The 21,082-nt window shown below is 48.3% G+C and overlaps 1 protein-coding gene across 6 annotated transcripts in view; it reads left to right on the top strand.

Annotated features, from left to right (window-relative positions):
• LOC135904071 (uncharacterized) overlaps positions 1-21,082 on the top strand; it is a 592,735-nt gene that overhangs the window by 519,504 nt on the left and 52,149 nt on the right. For 2 of the 6 annotated variants that reach the window (XM_065434654.2, XM_065434653.2), the window contains exons 1-2: positions 1,755-3,434; positions 8,478-8,525. The exons of 1 other annotated variant lie outside the window; for it this stretch is intronic. In XM_065434654.2, coding sequence (XP_065290726.1) covers positions 2,969-3,434; positions 8,478-8,525 — 514 coding nt within the window. In that variant the 5' untranslated portion in view covers positions 1,755-2,968. Of the gene's footprint in view, positions 1-1,754; positions 3,435-8,477; positions 8,526-21,082 lie in introns of those variants that run through there. 3 more of the 6 variants (XM_070531888.1, XM_065434656.1, XM_065434655.2) reach the window with 2 other exon arrangements.

Genomic DNA, 21,082 nt, shown 5'->3' with positions numbered 1-21,082 from the left:
TGTCCGGGCTATGTGAGGCAAGGTATACATACGGGGCGATCGGTTGAGGTGTGAGGCGGGGGCACCGCCGCGAGCGAGTCAGAAGCGGATTATGCATACTTGCGTCGTTTTGCCCTATCAGTCACATGTGGCTGGGCAGAATGCGCGCACTGGACGAAAACGCCTACGGCGGTGGGGACGCATCTCTATCCTGTGCATGCAGATCATCATCTTGAAAATTTGTTGAAGCTTTTAGCCGAGGCACAAGTCGAAGTCGATTTCGACGCTGCTCCCTCCTCTCTCTACCAGTGATCTTTGCTTTCCCCTTTCCCATTCCCCCGGTGTAGGGTAGCCAAACGGACGTTATTCTTGTTAACCTCCCTGCCTTCTTCTTTTCTCTTTCCTCCTCCTCCGCTTCTTCTGAGCTTGCTGAGAAAAATTTTTACAATAATTTAATGGGCAGCTCTGTACTGTCCGCCGTTAGGTCAGCATGTCTGAGAACACTGCGTTATAGGAGACGACACCTGTAATGCGTAACGTATGGCGATAAAGAAAGGAAATGTGCAAATAGCGCAGGTACCGTAGGGTATATTTTATTAGCATCTTGCACTATTCATCCAGAGGTAAATGACATAGAGGTAAGTGTTACCCTTCCGAGGCGTTGAACATTAAGAAATATGGAGGAAAGGTTAATAAATCTGTGGTTAGAAAATAGTTAAAGAAGGTCGTGGTACTGGTGGCCTAAAGGTAGAGAAGACACAGAATGAAAAGTTCCTTGGGCAGTAAAATTCTACTAGGTTCGATGGTTTATTAATGATAATCAAAAGCTTTAAGGACCGATAATAAGCGCGGAAGGGAAGCAAAAAATTGGCACTCACCTTAAGTATCCTTACGGGATTCGAAAGCATTCAAATTCACCTTAATCAACCTTAATCCACTTTAACTCACGTTCATTCACTATACTTTACCTTAATTCACTTTACTGCACCTTTACTCCACCATTTAGAGTAAGTTTACCCAGCCAGATGGCTGCGACACATTGTCTTCAATGACACCCCGGAGGCCCGGGTTCTATTCCTACCCAGACCGATATTTACCAAATTTCTTTTCAAAGTCATTTTAATTTACTCTGTTTACAGGAGCCTCCCTGAGAAAATACGAGCAGCTTTTACTTGTTTTTACTCGTCGCACCGTCGGCCATTTTTGGTACCATCGCTTGATAACGCCGGACTTTCTGCCTCATGGGCCATACAATGCTTCCGCATTAATAATAAAAAGCTTGGTGGCATCTCCCGTCAAAATGGATTTTTGTTTCATTTACTACCGATTGTTTTTTCACATTGTTCGCTTGATTCTGTGAGTCATTGGCTTTAGAAAACACACCCAGCGTTTCAGGTCGTCTGTACCGGTCCCCGCATATTTTCCGTCTCCGCAGATATTGAAGGCCTTGCACTCTCACGTTCCTCTTGCTGGTACCGCTTGATAAGCATATCATTTGCGGTAACGTATAGATATGTCTGAGCTAAAGCGAGATAAAAAAGATGATGTGCGTTTAATCTTTACAGTTATTATTATTTTTTGGTCGTATGTCACAACGCCGGCTCGAAGCTTCCAACGGGAGCGAGCACTTATTTAAACTGAGCGCGGCGTAGCGCGAGCACATTTTGCCCCTATCGATCCGATTACCTCAGGGGCACGTGTCAGTGACCGCCAGTTGCTACAGCTCCGTTGCGCCACGCGCCGAGGGGCATGCGCGCTAGCCGGTCCCAAATATAACGGCACTGCACTTTGATTTTCTGTGCACCTCTAAGACGTCCTCCCTGATTGAATTTCGACAGAGTCGAAGAACCCGCGTAGCCGTACGAATGCTTGAACGTACGCGAAGACTGAGCAAAAGCTTTAGCCCGTTGCAGAGAGGGTATTCCAGACAGCTTACGTCTCGCAAGTTTGTTTCTTTTTTGCTTCGACTAACTGTACCGGTAGGTGGAACGCGAGGATGCACTGCTGGGAATGCCATGATTACCTTGCCTTTTGCTTGTGCGTGCATGTTTGTTTATCTGATTTCGAGTGCCGTTTTCGGTCGATTGTTGCCCATCTTCCTCTGTCGTCCTCCCCTCACAAGCTCATTTCGTATTTTTTTCTTTTCTGCGTTCCTGGTACACCGCTCCCCGTATTTTAATGTTCGCGCGTTTCGCTGTGCGCGAATCGAAGAACGTGACTTCGGCGGCTGCGGGCACTCGCATGAGTCATCGCTGCGTCGGCCCCGAGTCAGTCTCTCGCCACGAAGAACCGTGGGAGGAGGGGGCGGTCGCCTGAGCAGGAGAGAGTGAGGCGGCAGAAAAGCACAGAGAAAGAAGGCACTGCGGTGCCTCTCGCTTCGTCATCGTTCGCCGCTCTGTGTTTCGCCATCAACCACCACCGCCGGCGGCCGGCGGCTTTCGTCAACGAAGGGAAAAGCGTCGTGCACAGAGAGGCGCGCGCTCCCTCGAGCAAAGACCGGGGGGTACAGATGGGGGAGACAAAGTGCTGCTGGCGGTGCGGCAAGTGCGCGCGTGCACTGCGTCCCCGCAGCTCCCGCGCCTCCCTTCTTTGCAAAGTTGGGGGAGTACGCGCGGAGTCTCGGTGCAGTCGGCGGTGGGATCCCCCCGTGACGCATTGTGGGAGCCAGCTAGCCGTCCACGAGGAGCTGGCGTCGCCAGCGGCTCAGTGAGAGCGACCACTCTGCCGCTTCCGTCCGGTGCTGCTGTAGCAAGCAACTGTGCTCTTTTCTAGAATGATGCGACGTCGTGAATACCGTGCTCGACGCTATTGTTGAGAGGACAGAAATATTGAAGCTGTGCCTTTTTTTCCCTCGTGAGATCAGTGTGACGCCATTGTCGCGGTCATTTCGATTAATCGGTGCGGCGGAGTACCTTCTTTCGGCTCCGAATGAGGTAGTGACAGTCCCGATTCCTAACGGTGCCGCAGCGCGTCTGCGTGCGCGTGTGACATGGACGCCGTGAGGTTGCCCGAGAGTCGTGCATCTTCAAGTGCGAACAGCACCGTCGAGGGAAAGGCGTCGCCGTCCCAGCAATCGACGGCTGTTGTCGGCGCGTCGACACGGCGTCGTGCGACGCGGCGTCCCGAAGCAGGCGGGACGTCGACCTTCTGGCGACGGCGGCCGCTGCTTCAGCGGAGCCAGACCTGCCTGGGCGACGTGGAGCGAAAGGCGAAGAAGAAGTCGTCCGCCTCGTCGTCCGACCGCTGTCCCGGAGGTGGCACCGAGGACTACTGGTTCCTCGAGCCCGCGAGCGCTAGTTCAACTGTTGTTACTCCTGTCGGTGCCAGTGCGAGTGGTGCTGGGATAGTTGTTGAAGAGCGCGCTCAAGCGCGGGACAGGAAATTGCGTAGTGCCGACCGGAACTCTAAAGGCGGTTCTTGCCTCTTCCTGTCGCAGTGCTGTTGCCAGACGAAAGGTGAGATTTGTCATTCCGATGGCAGTGCGTGCTGGCCTTTCGCCCATTCGACGAAAATTGTTAGAACCGCGGCGCTGTAGATCTTGCGGGTTTCTTCGATTGGCAACGGCAAGCTTGACGATGTTTGTTGGTCGCAGGCTAGGTGGGGACGTCATTTGTGAGTACGAGACCAAGTTATTTGGCAGAGCATGGCAGCGGCCGGTAGTAAGAGGAAGATTTATGTCCGCAATATCTTGCCTCGTAAGTGCTGTCCGCCGTGTCCGCGTTTCAATAGTTCAGGATGTGCGCTGACTTTCTGTATACGACTGTGAGTGGCCGTGCGCTGCGGCCCAGCGTATATTTCATTCCTCTGTAATATGCTGCAGGACAACCCGACAGGGGTGAATATGTTTCCGGCGGCATATATTTCACTGACCATGTCCGCTGACGAATAATCCGCTTTATTTCTTCTGGAAAGCGCCAAAATGTTGGGATGCCCACTAGTGGCCGCTGTTCGCAAAAATAAAGAAATAGAGAGAGAGAGAATATTGTGTGAGCATGCTTTTATTTTGTTCATAGTAAAAAAAAATATAATAAAGTAACGCTGTATTCGGTTTCTGTCACCAATAGCTTTCGATAGTTTTCTTGCACTTTGTAGCGTGTTTCAACTACTTCAGGGTCGACTTGCACAAACGTTTAATAATGAAAATAATAATGAATTTAAGAATGCGCTCTTAAATGTTCCCTAGGCAACTCCTAGTCTCCATCAGAACGAGTTCTTAAATTCGTTATTATTTTTGTTGTTATATGTTTGTGCAAGCCGCCCCAGATATTGCGTATAGTTTTCAAACGAGCGGGAAAGGCATCCGTCGGGCGTATTCCCGATGTATAATAATCTAGGCGTATTCCCGATGTTTTAAAGTGAGTGTGAAGAGCACTTTTGCAGCGTCTTTTGATTAAAAGTTTGCTTGCGCGTATATCGTTCCATTCGTAACCAGCGTCGAAAACAAGTGTTACAAACCATTGTTACATCGTTTCCTATTGTGGCGACTCTTGCAGAACCGGCTGTTTTCTGTGCGCCGCTTACCTACCGTGAGGAAACGAAGAAATGACGCTGTGACGTAGCACTTGCGATAGAATATACCTACGCATGAAGAAGTAATACATATAGATGAATCGTAACTGCGTTTGTTATACGAACAGTATATATTGTCATTTGCCGATTTGCCTACAGCTATACAACATTCAGCAGTATGCCGAACACTTACCGTAACACGGACTTCCCTACACGACAATGAATTCGTGCCGGAGGGCATGCTGAGGAGAAAAAGGAAAAAAAGAAGAAGAAAAGAAGATCTCCAAGATATATTACGCTTACTTGGCAACATTTCATGAAAGACACTGAAACTTTGACGACGCTTTTGTGTCAGAAACGTGTATGGTCCTTTCTGCATGCGTCAGGTGCTATACTCATTACTTATATCCGTTATAACATGTTTAAACATGAAGTTTCCTGAATGGCATGAGCATTGACTTTGATCTGTGTAAGATAGCTTTATGTCAGCTTACGGATTGTTTGGGATGACGCTAATGAAGACTGGCGGAATCTGCATCTCTTGTATGTCTGTAGTACTAAATACAACCCTTGTGGAACGCAGGCTGGAAATGCAATTGTTCAGCCACCATGATAAGGGTGTGAACATCACTTCGTATTGACATTTTACTGACTTTCGCGCTATTATGTGCGCCTGCTGAACTAGTTTAATTTGCTTTTTTTCTCGCCTTGCCTTCCACCTCAATGCACTTTAATAGTTCCGCGATGTTAAAAGCCAGCGCATAATTCTAAGATTTTTCCGGAAGCATATTTGCAGGATAATTCGCATGCTAGAGCGTTCTGTAATAGCAGGTGTCAACCAACCGTTATATCGAACATATAATTAGAGAAGTCGGCAGGATATATAGGGACAGACAATTCTTACAATTTTGAGGAACTTCATGCATTGGTCACTTAGTTTACCCTCCTCAATGTCATACTTGTCAGTAGCGATGGTGATCCGAAGCTCTGCGTTGGTGATAATTATTGCAAGCTACCTGATTTGCGGCCTCACCTTAGACCACGCTTCGTGCTATCGTGCCCACAGCCTCATGTTCAGTGCTATACGTCTTACACGCTGTTTGATTAAATCACTGGTTGATAGTCATTAATTAAGCCACCAGTTGATAGGTTATAACAGGTTGACAACACGCGTCTGTATACTATAGTGTTGCATCTTACTGTCGTACTGTTTTCTTCGCAGCTTCGGAATGCCGTAGTCGCAGTGCGCGTTAAGCCTACATGAGCCAGTATTGCTATAGTATTTCCCACCATTTCTACGGTGCTTGAAGCGCCACTCCGGAAACTCACACACACACTGGCGCCGCATTTTCTGTTAGCCTATGGGTGTTCTACGTAGCACACTTTTACAGCGATACTTATGACCTCTTCCTCCTACTCGCAGTGATGCACATCTTTGCAGTCTGCCATCTGTATCATGCTCGCCTTGTAATGACCCTGTTACTAAACTCGTAAAAACAGAAAAGATGACCCTATTGGCGCACCTGTATGCCTCTCGTGTGACGTTTTCCTTGCACGAACGCTATCCGCGTCTCATCGACAAGCAAAGCGCCACCCAATGACCAGAAAACCCATCGCAACGCGAAACAGTCGCCTTATAGAAGGAAGGCCTCAAAGCAATTAGGCATACCTTAATGTCGTTAGTGCGGCGACTGTCGTTGTGAATGTACGTCATATCTAGCAGAACTGGGCCCGTATTCACTTTCAGCAGGGAAGCAAATAAGGTGGGACTAGGACAAGCGTTGAACTTCCACCTGGCCACCGTGTTCGCCGCGCATATATATGTTGAAAATGCAATACAAAAGTAGCCCAAACTACCACCTTTGTGAATGCGGGCCCCGGAAATTCTCCCCCCCCCCTTTTTTTTTCTTTTTCTTGTTTTACTCTGCAAGTGCCGTTTATTGTGCAGCTGCTCAGTAGCACGTCATTTATTTGATGGAGGAGTTTATACTCCACAGAGATTGACATAATGCAGAATTTGAGCCAGGTTGGCACCCATAGGTATAGAAATGCTGGTCGCATTGCCGATGCTCGTCGTTCCGTGCAAGGAGCCCCTCTCCCCCTGTTTTTGTCATCCCGCCTCTCATTTAATTCTCGCACAATGTACAGATGCATGTTCCCGCTTCGCTGATTGCTTCGTTGCTGCTGTTTCTTGTGTAAGAAAGTATAGCGATTATAACATCAGCAAATGATGCGGTGCAGTGGCGCTATCGGCTCTGCTACAGGATTAATTAGCTTGCATCCTGCATTCCGTGGAACGCGGACGTCACTTACTTCCCTGTCGTTTTCGTTTCTGGTGCTGGCATGCGTCGTTCGCTTTAGCTTTGCGTCAGCTCCTTCCCGGCTAGTCACGGCACATTTGGGAACAACGAATATGCCTTAAATATATTAACGATAAAAAGCTGGAGGCTTCTAATGGAATAAATGCTTATCGTGTTTGGCACTTCGACATTAAATTAACCTATGGGTTGATGAGGAAAGTGCCTTTATAACCGTTGCAGCGAAAGCAGCCCGTTGAAGCGAATGCTGGGGCGTGGAGCGCGAACGGGATTAGTGTGCGAACTGCGCCATCCCCAAATAGCAGGCCACGCTGGCGCGGGCAGTAAGGGGAAAAAAAGAAAAAAAGAAGAAAAGCAAGACATCTAACTACTCGGCGCTTGTGCTTAGGAATGGGTTTAAATGTGAGCGCTGCGTTATGGTCCCCACGCGCTTGTTCGAGCCCGCTTCGTGCTCTTCTGCTGCTTCTTCACGGCAGGCTTTGGCGATCGACGTCTGGCGGGGTGTGCGTTTACAGCGAGATGGTTAATTAGGCGCCTAATGGCTCGAAACGGAAAGCGCGTGCGACTTTCGTGTAGGCTGCAACCGGCGACTTTCTCGACAGAAAACTCTTTTTGCTGTGTTGTTTATGCCTGTCTGTTAACCGTTATCTGGCCGTTTTATATGGTTAATGGCCGCTGATGCGAATTGTTGCTCAGCACTTGTTATGCGTGTAATGAATGCTAGTTGCGTCCCAGCAATTCGGAGCTTACGCTGATCTCTTTCCCGAGTTCGCGTGTCCAATGGCGCTGCACTTTAAGGTGGAATCGTACGATGCCGTCGCTTTAATGCGGTGTTAACTGCGCGTGAGATGCACCCCGCACGGGGCTTCTGCATAATAAATTTTCTGTGCCCTAATGTGTTGTATTGATCACCAGGTGCCTGCAAACTATAGCTGTGCGGCGCGACCGTCGTACTGCGTGGGCTAATCCGGCTTGTATATATAATACGCGGTCCCGCGACGAAAGTGCGATAGCATTGAATGTCGTTCGTTGTTGCAGCTATCACGAGAGCGCAGTGTCGTTCTTGCTTGGCGTGCACAAGTCTTTTTTTCTGTGTTGTGCCACGTTCTCGCGATTTCCCGACGTCTCGCGCGTCAACGTATAAGATTGGTTGAGCTGATAAACCGGTTGCCGTTTTTCTCGCGCAGCGGGAAACGCGCGTCAAATAAAAAAAAAAAGTTCAGACAAACTCTTGTAAATGACGGGGACTCGCAACTTGTACATTCCATCTTTTCACCACGTTCTGCTGTGCCGCGTTGCTGTGACATCTGCTATACATACGATGTATAAGCGACCGTGATGCGCACGGCGACTTGCTTATTATTGTTGTCAAATATATTTATCTTTATGTTGGTTTTTGTTTGTTTAGTCATCACGTATACTCTGCTGTCGTGCCTTGACTGCAGTTGCATACTTTGGGTCTTACCGTCGTAATCGGGCATGAAATAGATATATACGGGAGGATTTGATATACATTAAAATTTTACGAAAGGCTTAATTTATCGGTTGGTCGTGCATTTTTCAAACCACACTTCAGCCGAACACCTTCCAGCTGCCAATATTATAAGATGATAGCCACAGACACTTTGAGTGGTTTCTTACTCTCTTTTCTTGTTCTTTTTCTGGTCGCAGGACAGCAACGAAGCGAATGCTCCCCGCATTTCTCGCCATCTAGGTCGGGTGAGTGTGGAGACGAACGCGTGGGCCTAAGTAAATTCGTAATGCGCCGGAAGAAACAGGATATCTCAAAACGGTGCAAGGAAAACAAGGGCAAGACCGCACACATATAAGAGAAAGGATGAAAGGAGGGTTTATACCTCTCTCTCCTCCTCCTCGTCCTTTGCCGGAGCCCGCGGTTTTCGAGCCGAGAAACTATCAGCCCCGGATCTGCTCTGCTCTTGAGCCTGAGCGCATGGCGAGTGTCGGCGGTGCTCAGTTGCAGCTGAATAATTGAACGCGTTTCGCGCCTCAAGAAAGAGCCGCCTTGCTCCTGCAACCGCGCTACTGCCGCCGCCTTGTGCCCGTCGCTCAGGGGTCGAGAGCTCGCTCGCACGCGTTTATATACAGCGCGGAGTTATAAAGGATCCTGGATCTGCGCGCGGGTATCTCCCTGCAGCGTAGAACGGCTGAGAAAAAAGCTCGGGCTTCATTACGATTCCCGGCGCGTTTCCGGCTGCATGCGATCGCACTGTGTCCGTCTGTTTCTATGTGTGTGTGTGCGTGCGGGTATGCCTTACACGGTTATGTAGGCTGTCTGCGCGTGCCCTTTTCTCTCTGTGTTTTATACCTGTGGGCGCCGTCGCGAGTACATTCTACTTGCGTTCTGCTGGTTTTTGTATGGGGGAAGAGTATGCGGCTTTTAATTTTTAACAATTTCTTTTTCTGCGTCGCCCTGCAATAGGCCGCGACCTAACTGTGAGCACTTACGTAAGTGAAGACTGCTTTCGATGAACCTCTCCCCGAAATGCAGCCCTACTGAGATCCCTAAGACGCACCGTGTTTGAATTTGTGTCTATACAGCCGCAGCTAAACCGGAAAGGAACAACCTCGGCCCGCTCTCGCGTCATCCGCCGTTGAGGAAGCAACGCGCACGCAGGCGCGGCTTAAACGAAGATTTATGGACCGCGCGCGCGCTGAGCTGTTCCGCGATTCCTCGCGAACCAGGCTACATGCGTATATATATATATGCTACAAGCGCATGTGCCCTCGACGGGTGGTGAATTGTGTTGCGCTCACCCCTGGCTCCTTCCCCGGCAGTGCTTCGTCGAGCTTGTCGCTCATGAATGCGTTCAAGTGCGGCCGACGCGTAGCAAGAGATCTGTGTTTTCTCCGTACTTTCTGAATATACGTGTCTTGAGGCTTTGTCGGAGGCGGCCTGCGAATCTTCTTCTCTTCTTGCTCTGTGATTCCCTTTGATATACGAACGCGTGGAATGCGATTTAGATTCCTCGACGTCTGCTTTTCTCAGAGTTGTGGTCCTTCACTCATGCTACTTTATTTCTGTTTTTTTATTATCCTTCGCATATACGCTACGTGTCTTCATTACCAATTGTCTGAAGATAATTTTGTTTCTCCAGAAGGTTATTTATAAAGCAACGCGCCGTCGTATAAATGCCAGTTTTGCCTGCGTGCAGACATGTGTCGTGTTTGACACGGCTTAGAATGAGTACGAAGGGCGTTTGAGAGAACGTGGAAGGCGGCGTCTCGCCTGTACGCTGAGGTTGTTGTGGCGCATGTAGCGTCTGGGTGACATGTATCATTTTTAGTCTTTTGCAGAATGATTAATTTAGCATTTTCTCGATGTACATTATGCCCCATTCCATCATCCATAAACCCCAAGAAGCCTGCATCAACGTTGCCGTAACGCAAAAAAGCCCTAGAGAATCTTTATGAAGAAAGAGGTTCTTTAAGAAAAAGAAAAGAAATTTCAATCGTCTGCTCACACCGCTCGCGCGCATCTTAATCTTTTTTTTTGGGGGGGGGTGCGTATTGTGAGCCGTTGCTAACACACACACACACACACACACACACACACACACACACACACACACACACACACACACACACACACACACACACACACACACACACACACACACACACACACACACACACACACACACACACATACATATATACACACATATATATATATATATATATATATATATATATATATATATATATATATATATATATATATATATATATATATATATATATATATATGCAAAACTTGCGTTCATGAAAGAGAAATAGACTAAAATCTTGGGTAGGTGGTGAAACTTTATTAATACAGAAATCTGTGCGTGGCTTATTCCTTGGTGGTTCCCTCTGACAAGGCTCCACTGGCAATAGCGGCTCGCCGGGCCTGGTTGAGGGTCGCCTGTTGGAGGGTCTCGGGTCCAGTTCGGAAAGTCTTGTCTCCCAAGACCGTGCAGTGAGTGTGTGTGCTGTGACTTGTGGCGAGATTGCGTCGCCCGGATGGTCGGTGCATTCGTGTGTTATGTGGGCGAGTGTCGCTGGGTGGTTGCTACATCAGGGACATGTCCAGGACGTATATCTGTCTGGGGAGATGGCGTGTAGGCGAGATAAGTGTGAGTGTGTTTGTTTGCAGGCGGCGCCAGTCCCTAGCCTGGAGTTTATTGAGAGCTTTGTGTGGGGGAGCGTATTGTGTTCTTTCGAGACGTTGGTCATGCAGTATTTGTTGACTTGTGATTAATAACTCGTGGGTGGCTAGTCAGTCTTTCTGGGGCTGGAGGACGGTGTGGTCTGCCACTCGGCTGGTTAGACCTCGAGCTGCGCAGTCCGCCTCTTCGTTGCCCCTCAGGCCTTCGTGCCCGAGGCACCAGACAATACCGTGGGTCTATTCTAGTTAGCGGCCCACGATTCGAATGGCTTGTATAGCGAGTGTTCCATTCGTGTATAACCGACACGTCGCTTGTGAGTCTGTAAGGACCCGTGCGGACCTTCGCTTGCTCTCGGCGTCGTGAAGTGGGAGAGCGATCACTGCTGCTTCTGCTGCTACGCTGCCTATGGCGAGGATGGAGGCAGAGGCTACCAGGTTCCATTGATTGACGGCAGTGATTGTGTATTTCGTCTCGCGACGTGTCGACGAGGGATACGGGCTAGCGTCCCTGCAGTATGTATCTGAGTCTCCGAAACAGCGTTTGTGCAACATGCGGGCACGCGCTGATCTTCTCTCTTGATTGTGGGTAGGGTGCATGTCCTTGGAGACAGGGTCTACTGCAATGTTCTCTCTAACTTGGTTAGGCAGGAGTTGTGTTGCTTCTTCGCAGTACTAGCTGTTGAAGAAGGTTCTTTCTCTGTTGTGTATTGTTGAGGCGCTGCCTCTGCGCTATGAGCGTGACGCTTGCCAGCTCCTCAAAGGTGTTGTATATCCCTAGCGCTAGTAATTTCTCTGTGCTTGCTCCTGACGGTAGCTGTAAGGCAGTGTTGTACGCCGTCCTTATAAGAGTGTCCATGCGCTCGGTCTCGCTTTTGCGCTTGACTTGATACGGGAGTGCGTACGTAACACGGCTGATGACGAGGGCTTGTACCAGTCCTATAGTTTCGTCCTCTGTGAAACCATCTTTGCTGCGCGCTACTCTGGTGATGAGTGATGCAATGCTTCTTATTACGTGATTTAATTTCTCTGAGGCTACCTTTGTGCCGTTATTCTCGTGGACGTGCATACCTAGTAAGCCTGTTCTCGGTACTCGCTTCATAGGTTGCCCTGCAATCTCGAGATGTATTGGCGGTTCTCGATGTTTCTTAGCTTGCTTGGGCCGGATTTGAAAGTACCTTGACTTGTGTGGGGCACATCTCATTCCTTGTGCGGTTAGATATGACTCGATCTGTTCGATAGCTGTAAGTAATGTGTTTTCTCTGTCGCCGTATGAACCCTTGGTTGCCCATAGGGTAATATGGTCGGCAGAGAAGGCACGTCCAAATTTGGGATGTTTTCCAGTTGTAATGCAAGTTTTCTAAGTTCGATGTTGAAGAGGAAAGGAGATAGTATTGATCTTTGCAGAGTACCTTCTGAGGTAGATCAAAAATGTCCGATTATATGCCTGCTATGCCGATGCGGGCTTTGCGGGGACTGAGAAAAGCGATGGTATACTGATATACTCGCTCTCCTATGGCGGCGAGGCCATCTAGGATGGTTTCGTGTGCTATATTAGCAAAGGCTTTTTCCACGTCGAGGGCTAGGAGTATGTTGTTGTTGCTGCCCGGTTGTGGCTTGAGTACTTCTTACTGGAGGAGGAGGAAGATATCCTGTGCTGACATGCCTTTCCGGAATCCGTACATGCGATTGGGATGTAGTCCATCTACCTCCATGTGTTGTTCAATTCGAGTGTGTAGGAGTCGTTCAAAAAGTTTGCCCAGGCAAGGCATGAGCGAGATCAGGCGTAGTCAATCGAGCCTGCGCTGTTTTCCTGGTTTGGGTATAAGGACTATCTCAGCGGTAGTCCATTCCTCGGGTAATGTTCCACCCGGTGTCCAGATTTCTTCGTTCAGCTGCTGTGTAAAAGGCTCGGATAGTTTCATCGCCTAGGTTCCTCAAGATAACGTTGAGTTCGCAAGTGTCAAGCGCTTCACCGTCTCCGGTATGCCATTTGGTTTATTTGTCTTAAACATGAATTGATAACACACACTGGTAGTCTAGTGCTTGCCCATTACCTTTCTTTTCCACTGCACTGGGAGCGCGGACAAACAAAGAGCAGTCTGTGATGCGTCATTTTGGTTTCTCCGCGCCATTCATGCTCTGCACTTAAATAAACGTATGCTCTAAAATTATGAAATTATGGGGTTTTACGTGCCAAAACCACGATCTGATTATGAGGCACGCCGTAGTGGGGGACTCTGGAAATTTGGACCACCTGGGGTACTAAGTACACGGGTGTTTTCGCATTTCGCCCCCATCGAATTACAGCCGTCATGGCCGGGATTCAATCCCGCGACCTCGTGCCCCAGCAGCCCAACACCATAGCCACTAAGCAACCATGGCGGGTACCGTATGCTCTCTACGAATACTTCATCAAAGTTATATTGCTGCTTAATGGTTCAGACATCTTCTCGTGGTGTACAGAGAAAAATGCTGTCCTTAAGGAAAAGCTGAGGTTAAGCAGAGCAGTTTATGAAGTCTTGTGAGGTGGCGTGTAGGTAGATAAGTAAGTCGTTTTAGGTTGCGACGCAGACGATGAGATAAAGACATGTTTGACAGCTAGCCTCCTTTAGCGAGCTATAGCGTCACTGCTTCTATCTCCTACCTGAGACAGTACACGAGCCTAGCTCGCGATTAGGAAAGGCTGCGCCATGTCTTGGGCTGCTTTCTTGCCCTAATGAACCTGAAACGAGGCCCCGGAGAAAATTAGTGCAATAAGTAATAGCGTCTATTTGAAGATGCGCTGCATGGTTACGAGTGTCTGGCCAAGCATCGCTGGCGTTGCACGTGCCTGTGCCGGGTATATAGCTTCAACAGCGAGCAAATTTACAACGACTACGGGCAATTCTGACCGTCAGACTCAAGCAAAAAGCAGTTTCAAACGACCAAAGGTGTTTCGGGGGCTTGGAATTCTGGTAGAAACAAGCGTCTGCTTGCACGAAGCTGAGAACACCGTAAAGCCGTTCAAAGCTCTTGTGCAAAAACTAATTATGATGGCACGCTTAATGGTATCGACCGTTCTATTCCAGGCAACAAAATTTCCCGCCTTCTCTCAACTTTGTCGAGAATGCCGGGACACCATTTATCATCCACCTCCACGCGCCGGTAGCGTTTCTAATCTCTGCCGTGCCGCGCGTGCATCCCCTCTGACAAGCGCTCAAGATTTCCAGGTTTCGTACTTAGTTTCTCCCGCCCCTGTCTCCTTTCTCCCCTCTCATGGCTAGTCTTCAGCAAAGAGCGAAGACAGAGAAAGACAGCGGGCCAGATTCTTGGGACTCCCGCGCAATATGTTAATGCGGTAACTCAGCGCGTAAAGTTCAAAGGGGGGAGGGGGGGTGCAGAAAGAGGCCGCCCCGCCGCCCTCTTCAGGAAAGCCGTGCCTTCCCATTTTAACGTAATTAGGCCGCCGGCCAACGGTGGCTGTGGCAGCGGCGCTCTTTCCTCGGCGTACATTCTACGAGCCTTTCTTGAAGCTTGTCTCTGAAGGGCCGCGGTGCTAGGCCCCCCTTTTCGCTCGGCGCTCCTTTCGCGTCTGAAGGTGACTGCTGCTGCACATGGCTGAGTTTGTTGGGGCTAATGAGATGGCGTCCCTCTGCGCTTGGGAGAGCAAGCAAGATAAAACTGGCGCAGTGTGTGCGCGCGTGTGTATACGTGTGTTTGTGTGGGTGGTCGGAGACGTGAGTGCGCGTCGGAGCGAATAGTTAGTGAATGGTTATCTCTCTCTCTACACGGCTTAGCCGAGAAAAAAAGATGATTCGTTCGTATGATTAACTATCTGTGCGATCGGCCACTTCTTCGTAGTTGAACGTAATAAATTCTGGCAGAAAAATAAATATAAATGTGTTCGCTTAAGCCATCGCCTACGTCAAACGTGTATTGTTTGTATGTCGTACTGCGCTGTGAATGGCGGCCCAACTTTGAATACATTGTGCGCACGTAGCTACGTGGTGTTGAGCTCTACGCACTATTAAGTGTGACGAGGGGTAACAGACTGGCGTTTAATCGTGGTTTTATTACGTTATCGTAATGTAGGTCGTGTCTTTCTAACTGCAAACCTTGTGTGACTGGAATAAAGGACACGATGAAGCGATAAGAAGAAACTCGAGCCCGATGTTTCGCAAGTACACCAGTAAAATAAACGCGATAGTCTCAGCCTCAGGCGCCCAACTTGCAGTAATCCCGCAGCGATGAGCTGTCAGGCGCGGCTGTTGTGAGAACTACCTCCAAATCATTTGTTGCGTGTTGCTTACTTTGTTTTGTGTCGTTTGTTCGAAGAATATCGTCAGCAGCAAAGCTAGTCATCACCTCTGCAAAGGCAAGCGCTGGCTTGGACCGTAAGCTATTTTCAGCCTCAGCTATGAAATCTACTCTTATCCCAGTATTAGTATCTCCTCTAGGCGCAGACACGGTTGTGTCCCGTTCGTTAGATTTTTCTTCTCCGCGTTTATTCTTTATTGCTCTCCCTTACTCCGCAGATCGCTGCGTAGGTCCACGCCTTCGGTGCCAGATTGGACGGAAAGTGCCGAGCATCTGTTCTTAACGTTCGCGTGCGAGCTTACTGTATCGCGCTGGAGGAAGCGTGGTGCCTGGATGAGAAAAATACGCTGCGAGGCCTGCTCCGTGCCAGCGCTGCGCTGTTGTGGGCTTGCGCAAGGGGCTGGGCGTTCTCCAAGCGAAAGGCGTCACAAACAAGTTCCGGTCGAACACCGATAAGGTGGAACAGCTAAGTTATTGCCCGGTTGTTCGTAGCGTGCTGCGCGGCACCCGCTCCCTGTCCGCGCAGACTTGGCTAAGAGAGCTCCTATGTAGGACCCTTGTTATGCGTCCGGTTTCTGTGCTAAGCAAACTTCTTTCTTTTATACTTTGCTGTCTCCGTCACTCCATGCTTAGTTTTCTTCATTTCTTCTTCTCGAAGGAGTAGGAAAAAGAAAGATCGCTACTTTGGATTTGTTGATAGGCATTAATAAAAGGGATTATTCCCTTTGGAGCGTGTCAAACGAGCTGGGCGCTGCTTTGATGAATTTCGCATATGTTAAATGCAATGTTTGGAGGAAGTACGTTATTGCTTTGTCACTATCCTACTCAAATTTATGCTTATCGTAATTCAGTCAATATTTCTTGTTAAAATGTAATGTCCCAGTTTCACAGCCTAATGATTCTGCCTTTTCTCTGTTGGCGGAAACAAATCTTTAGTATATCAACTATACAATCAAAAAATCTAAAATTGGGAATTTTGAAGGTTTCCAATATTTAAGAATTCATGTAACTATTGTGACCAAGCCAATGCACGCGCCAGCGTTGTCTTCGTGTTGACCAAGTGCTTGTAGCAGGCGTGCTATTGGTTTTTAAATGTATGCGTCATAAAGCTGGTGGCTGCACCTATTTTATCGTGTCTCACCTATATTTCCTGCTTATTAAATGGGCTCTGCGAAATTCCCGTTCGTCTTTTCTAGTGTATCGGTCCTTCGTAATCTTTCGTCCTCTTTATTGCGACAGATTACGGTCTAGAACGTTGGCTTGTAAAGATGGCTTTATTGCATGCAAACTTATCGACGGTGGTGCACGCTTAACAGGGAAAAATATCGTAGGGATGCGTGGCTGCTGTTGCTTGACTGATTATTCCAAGCGCCCCGTGTGTTGCAACGCGCTTGATAAATAGCACTTTTATTGTCTAAAGTAAATAGATAGTACTGGAAAGCATATATAAAGTTGGATCGCTAACATGCGCTTACCTTTGAAGGCTGGGGGTCCTCAGAACCATGATTATACTTGCCAAAAGGCGGCTTTGTTACAAGCGTCAGTGTGTACGGTGGTGCACGCTTTACAGGGGAATAAAAGGTTTCGTGATGCTTTTTTTTTTTTTGAACGTGTGCAGTGCAGTTAAATCTGAGGTACAGATTGTTTATCTGATCAGAGAAGAAAACACGTGCATGCGTAGTACGTTCTTTTTGTCCGTGTACTAGATCGGGAGTGTGGGTCCATGGCGCGCTCCGCTGAGCGCAGACCTAATTATCCACGGGGCGGCGCTTTTCAGATGATGTTGGCTCATCTTGCAGATTATATAAATGGTAGCTTCTAATTCTGTTCCGGGTGAGGTAATTGAGGTCACATGAAGAGGACAAGAAACATTGCAGAATCGTCTCTCCGATGTCGGCGCCAGATATGTGGATATATAATGTAGGACAAATTCCTTGTTTATTGCCGTAAGCCGTAAATGAAATGAGAATCCATAATAATCTGGGTGATGGTTATCCCGTATAGATAAACTTCATCTTTTAATGACAGTTCCAAGTTCTGTATCAGCTTCGTCTTGCGGCTGGTGCGACACAATCCTTTTGTCGTTTGCTGCTTATTAGTTGCAGAAACATTCAGCTACCTTCCAACGTAAATGCCTATAAAAGCGCGACATGTTAAGGCACAAGTGTGTTTGCTGCAGCATCGGTTATTTCTAGCGACATTCACTGCGGTGGCCTACACCTGCCTAGATAGTTGATTTCAGTACCGCGGAATACATAGCCGTATAAAATCCGAATTATGCTCGTTTAGTTCAATGCGGCTGCTCCTCTTTGCGACTTCATACTGAGGTGCCTAGTTGCTCGCCAGTTTACGCTCCACGCGTGACTTCCAGTATCCGGAGATTGCGAAAACGCGCTCAGGAAGGATTTATCTAGTTGAAACCGATGATATTACCCCCCGAAGCAATCGCTGTGCGGAACATTGAATACAGCTCCATTGTCCCCCAAGGGTAGGCACGGTTGATCCTGTTTGCTGCAGATGTGTTTACGCTTGCTTGGAGGCTACAAACGCGAGTTTAGTGAAAGAATTGACGTGCACGAAAATCAAGGTTGAGAATTGTTCTTGCAGAAGGTAAATAAAGGACGCATTAAATTTTCGTTACCTCGCCTTTTCGTGGTTTCTTGTTTGCGTTTTACGTTCGTTTCGTGTTTGCCCTGGTCGTTTCGGGGGATTGGCGGGGATTGCCTATATTGCCTCTCTATATAGGAGCCTACCTCCTACACTTCTCGGTTTGCCTGGTGCCATTTACCTGCTGTAAAGCACACGCAGATGCAGCGGCGGTCGCGTATATGTGGAACTTGTCCAGGATGAGCACACGAGGGAGGAAAAACGATAAAGCAGCGCCGCGAGGCACCTAGGCAAGGAAAAGAAGAAGAATGTAAAAAAATGCACTAAGAGAAAAATACACTTGGTGGCTGTCCTATAGCGTCTGTATGTGTGTGTCGAGCAGAAATGTAATTTTCGTCCCGGCATATTAGAAACCCATTTCGAGGAGTCTTCGTGAAAAACATAAATATAACGTAACAAGGGAGGAAAAAAAAATGGAGAGGCGTTTGAAACCCGATGAAAAAAAAGAAAGCGTAGAGGACAACGTTAAAGAAAGGTGGAGCAGGAGGAGTGAGAAAGGAGGTCGAATGTGTCACGTAGGGAACAGTAGAAGTTGTGAGATGCTTCTTCTTTCCCGAGAGTCGTTGGGGGAAAACGAGTGAAGCCCGGAGAAAAAGGAGCGGGAAAAGTCTCGTGCCTGCGGGGCTGCGGGCAGTCGCCCCCCCCCCCCCCTCCTCCCCTTTATTTGCCTATATCTTTCTCCATCCAGTACGTAATCTCGGCAGTTTATAACCCATTTATCGTCAATGTCGGTGGCTGGGCACATTCTCTCCTACTTATTTTTTCTTTGTCTATGTTTTTTTTTTCGGCTACTTGCGCTCGCTGCTGTCTCGCTACTAGGCACGCTTTCTATTCGATTTTCCGGGGCCTCTCACCAAATTTCTCGCGCGGTGTTTTACGGCAGACCGTGTTTCTTTAGCATCCTTTTGTGCGTTCGTTACTGCTTTTTATTTATTTATTTATTTATTTATTTATTTATTTATTTATTTATTTATTTATTTATTTATTTATTTATTTATTTATTTATTTATTTATTTATTTCAGCGTAGTAGCTACTGTGTAAATTTCTTTCTTCGGGCAGTGTCTACTATTTGTCGTTTCGCGTCACTGTGCATACTGATAGCTCGTCAATATACGAGACCTTTCTCGTTTAGTCTGTGAGCCTCTGCGTGAAGCGTTGTCAAGACTGGCGAGCCGCTGAGCAGGATTGCCACCTTGCCACCCGATTACGACAAGAGGTGCAAGACGCGCACCTCTCCCTCTCCGTCGCTGCAGCTGCGAGGCGTTCAAAGAAGCGACCTTTGCGCTGGAATCCGCCGCCTTCCTCCAGCCCCTTCGACATTGTGACGGAACTGGTTCGGTGCGTGAACAATGATTCCGGAGTTCCCCAACGCGGAGCTGATTTGACACGCACGGACAAACTGCCGTGGGGACGACGTATTTTGGTGCGTCTCACGTTTTGGCGTGGCACGGAACAACGAGCGACCCTCGATCGGCGTCGATAGTTCCCGGAACGGCACCCTGACAACGTCGTCGTCGGACATCAGAGCGCGGTTGCCTTTGTGTACGTAAACTGGTCTGCAGAGCAGCGGCGCGTTGGTGATGAGTAAACGAACAGTCGCCGCGTCGTAGGACCGGCGGATCGTGTGTATAAAAACTGTGGTTGTGCGAATGCTGAGAACACTTCTCTTGAGCAGTCATGTTAGACTGAGTCACTTCTCTCATGCAGTCATGTTGGACTGTTACTCTTTTTCTCAAGCAGTCATGTTAGACTGATTTAATTTCTGTAAATAAACCCTTTTTCCTCGTTCTCGATGAGAAGCAGTTCTTCACTTCATCAACGATCTCAGCGTAAATAAGTTGGACGACGGCATGGGCCAGCTACCTTCGAATTCATGCCGTACTCCATTCTTGGCAAAGGACCACGGACCATGGGATTGAGCCCCCAATCCTGACAGCGTGCACTACAACAGCGCTTGCACGCGCTCTTTTATTCTTTCATTCCGCTGGGTCTAGGTTATATCCGGCGTAAAATATCCTGATAGCGCGTGATTCTGGCACATTGTCATCAATGTTCTGGACAAAATATCCGCACGCTGTAGCTGACGCAGGGCTCGTGGGTCTTCCTTCTTGTTCGTCGTCCCGATAAGTTTCGAGCTGTTACAAAGGGGAGAAGAAAAAGAAATTACTTCGTGCGTGCTAAGGAATACACATTCTGGATTTATGTTTTTTGATGTAACTAAAAATATTGCGTTGTCTGGAAGTTTGAGTGAGCTGTTCATCTTCGCGGTTGTGAATCATAACGCAACCTAGATGCTGATAAAGAGGAAACACGTATATGCATAGCGCCGTCAGTGCGTTTCTTTTCTGTAGTTATATAGATCGCGCCAAGGTTCGCAACAGTCTGGGCTGTGCCAGCTTTTACGCCGACGTTATTCTCGGAAGGCTCAACGTGCCTGTCAAGGCTCGCGCAGGCCTCTCAAAGTTCACTTCTCCGCTCAGTGAAATGCAAAATAGGTGGGACTGAGCATACCTAGACTTTCGCAGTCACTCATAAAACGGTGTTAGTGCGATTGATATCCTGATGTTTCGATATCACTTAAAGAACTGTTTAGCACGGGCAATAGGCAAGAGTGCCTTTTGATTTGGAAACTTAATGGGGGTTCTAAGCTGGGCTAGTTGGTTTACGTATGCAGTGCTTCCCATGCCGGAAACTTAAACACGCGTCTTTTAGCCTATAAGCGTCTACTTATTTGCGCTTCATTCGTTAATGCGATGTTGGTGATACTGTTGTCTACCTACCCTTCTCATGAGTTTCACGATTTAGGATGGCGCCTATCGTATATTCCTTTTTATTTCTCCCGGCCTATTAGGCTTCTCAAAAGGTGAAGCCTCCTTGAAAGCCAGCCGTGTAATCTAACCATCGCTTTGGCCTTCCCCGTACGCTCCATATACGTCTTGCCGCTGTACGACTAAGAACGCTTCCACTTGTATATCCGCACGACCGTTGAGACGCGGCCATCTGGGCAGCCTATAAGTTTGGCGCACCTAATCCGCTCCCAAGGGAAGCACTCTCCGCAGCTTCGTTCGCGCAGCTTTCCTTGCCGGACGTAAAAGCCCGTGTCCCTACAGTCCCTGCAAAAAGGTGGTCCCCCTGGAGCACGGC

This window comes from Dermacentor albipictus, chromosome 1, assembly GCF_038994185.2.
Source record: "Dermacentor albipictus isolate Rhodes 1998 colony chromosome 1, USDA_Dalb.pri_finalv2, whole genome shotgun sequence".
In the NCBI taxonomy this organism is placed as follows: Eukaryota; Metazoa; Arthropoda; class Arachnida; order Ixodida; family Ixodidae; genus Dermacentor; species Dermacentor albipictus.
Note: the sequence above shows the minus strand (reverse complement) of the source record. Positions and strands in the feature narration are given on the sequence as shown.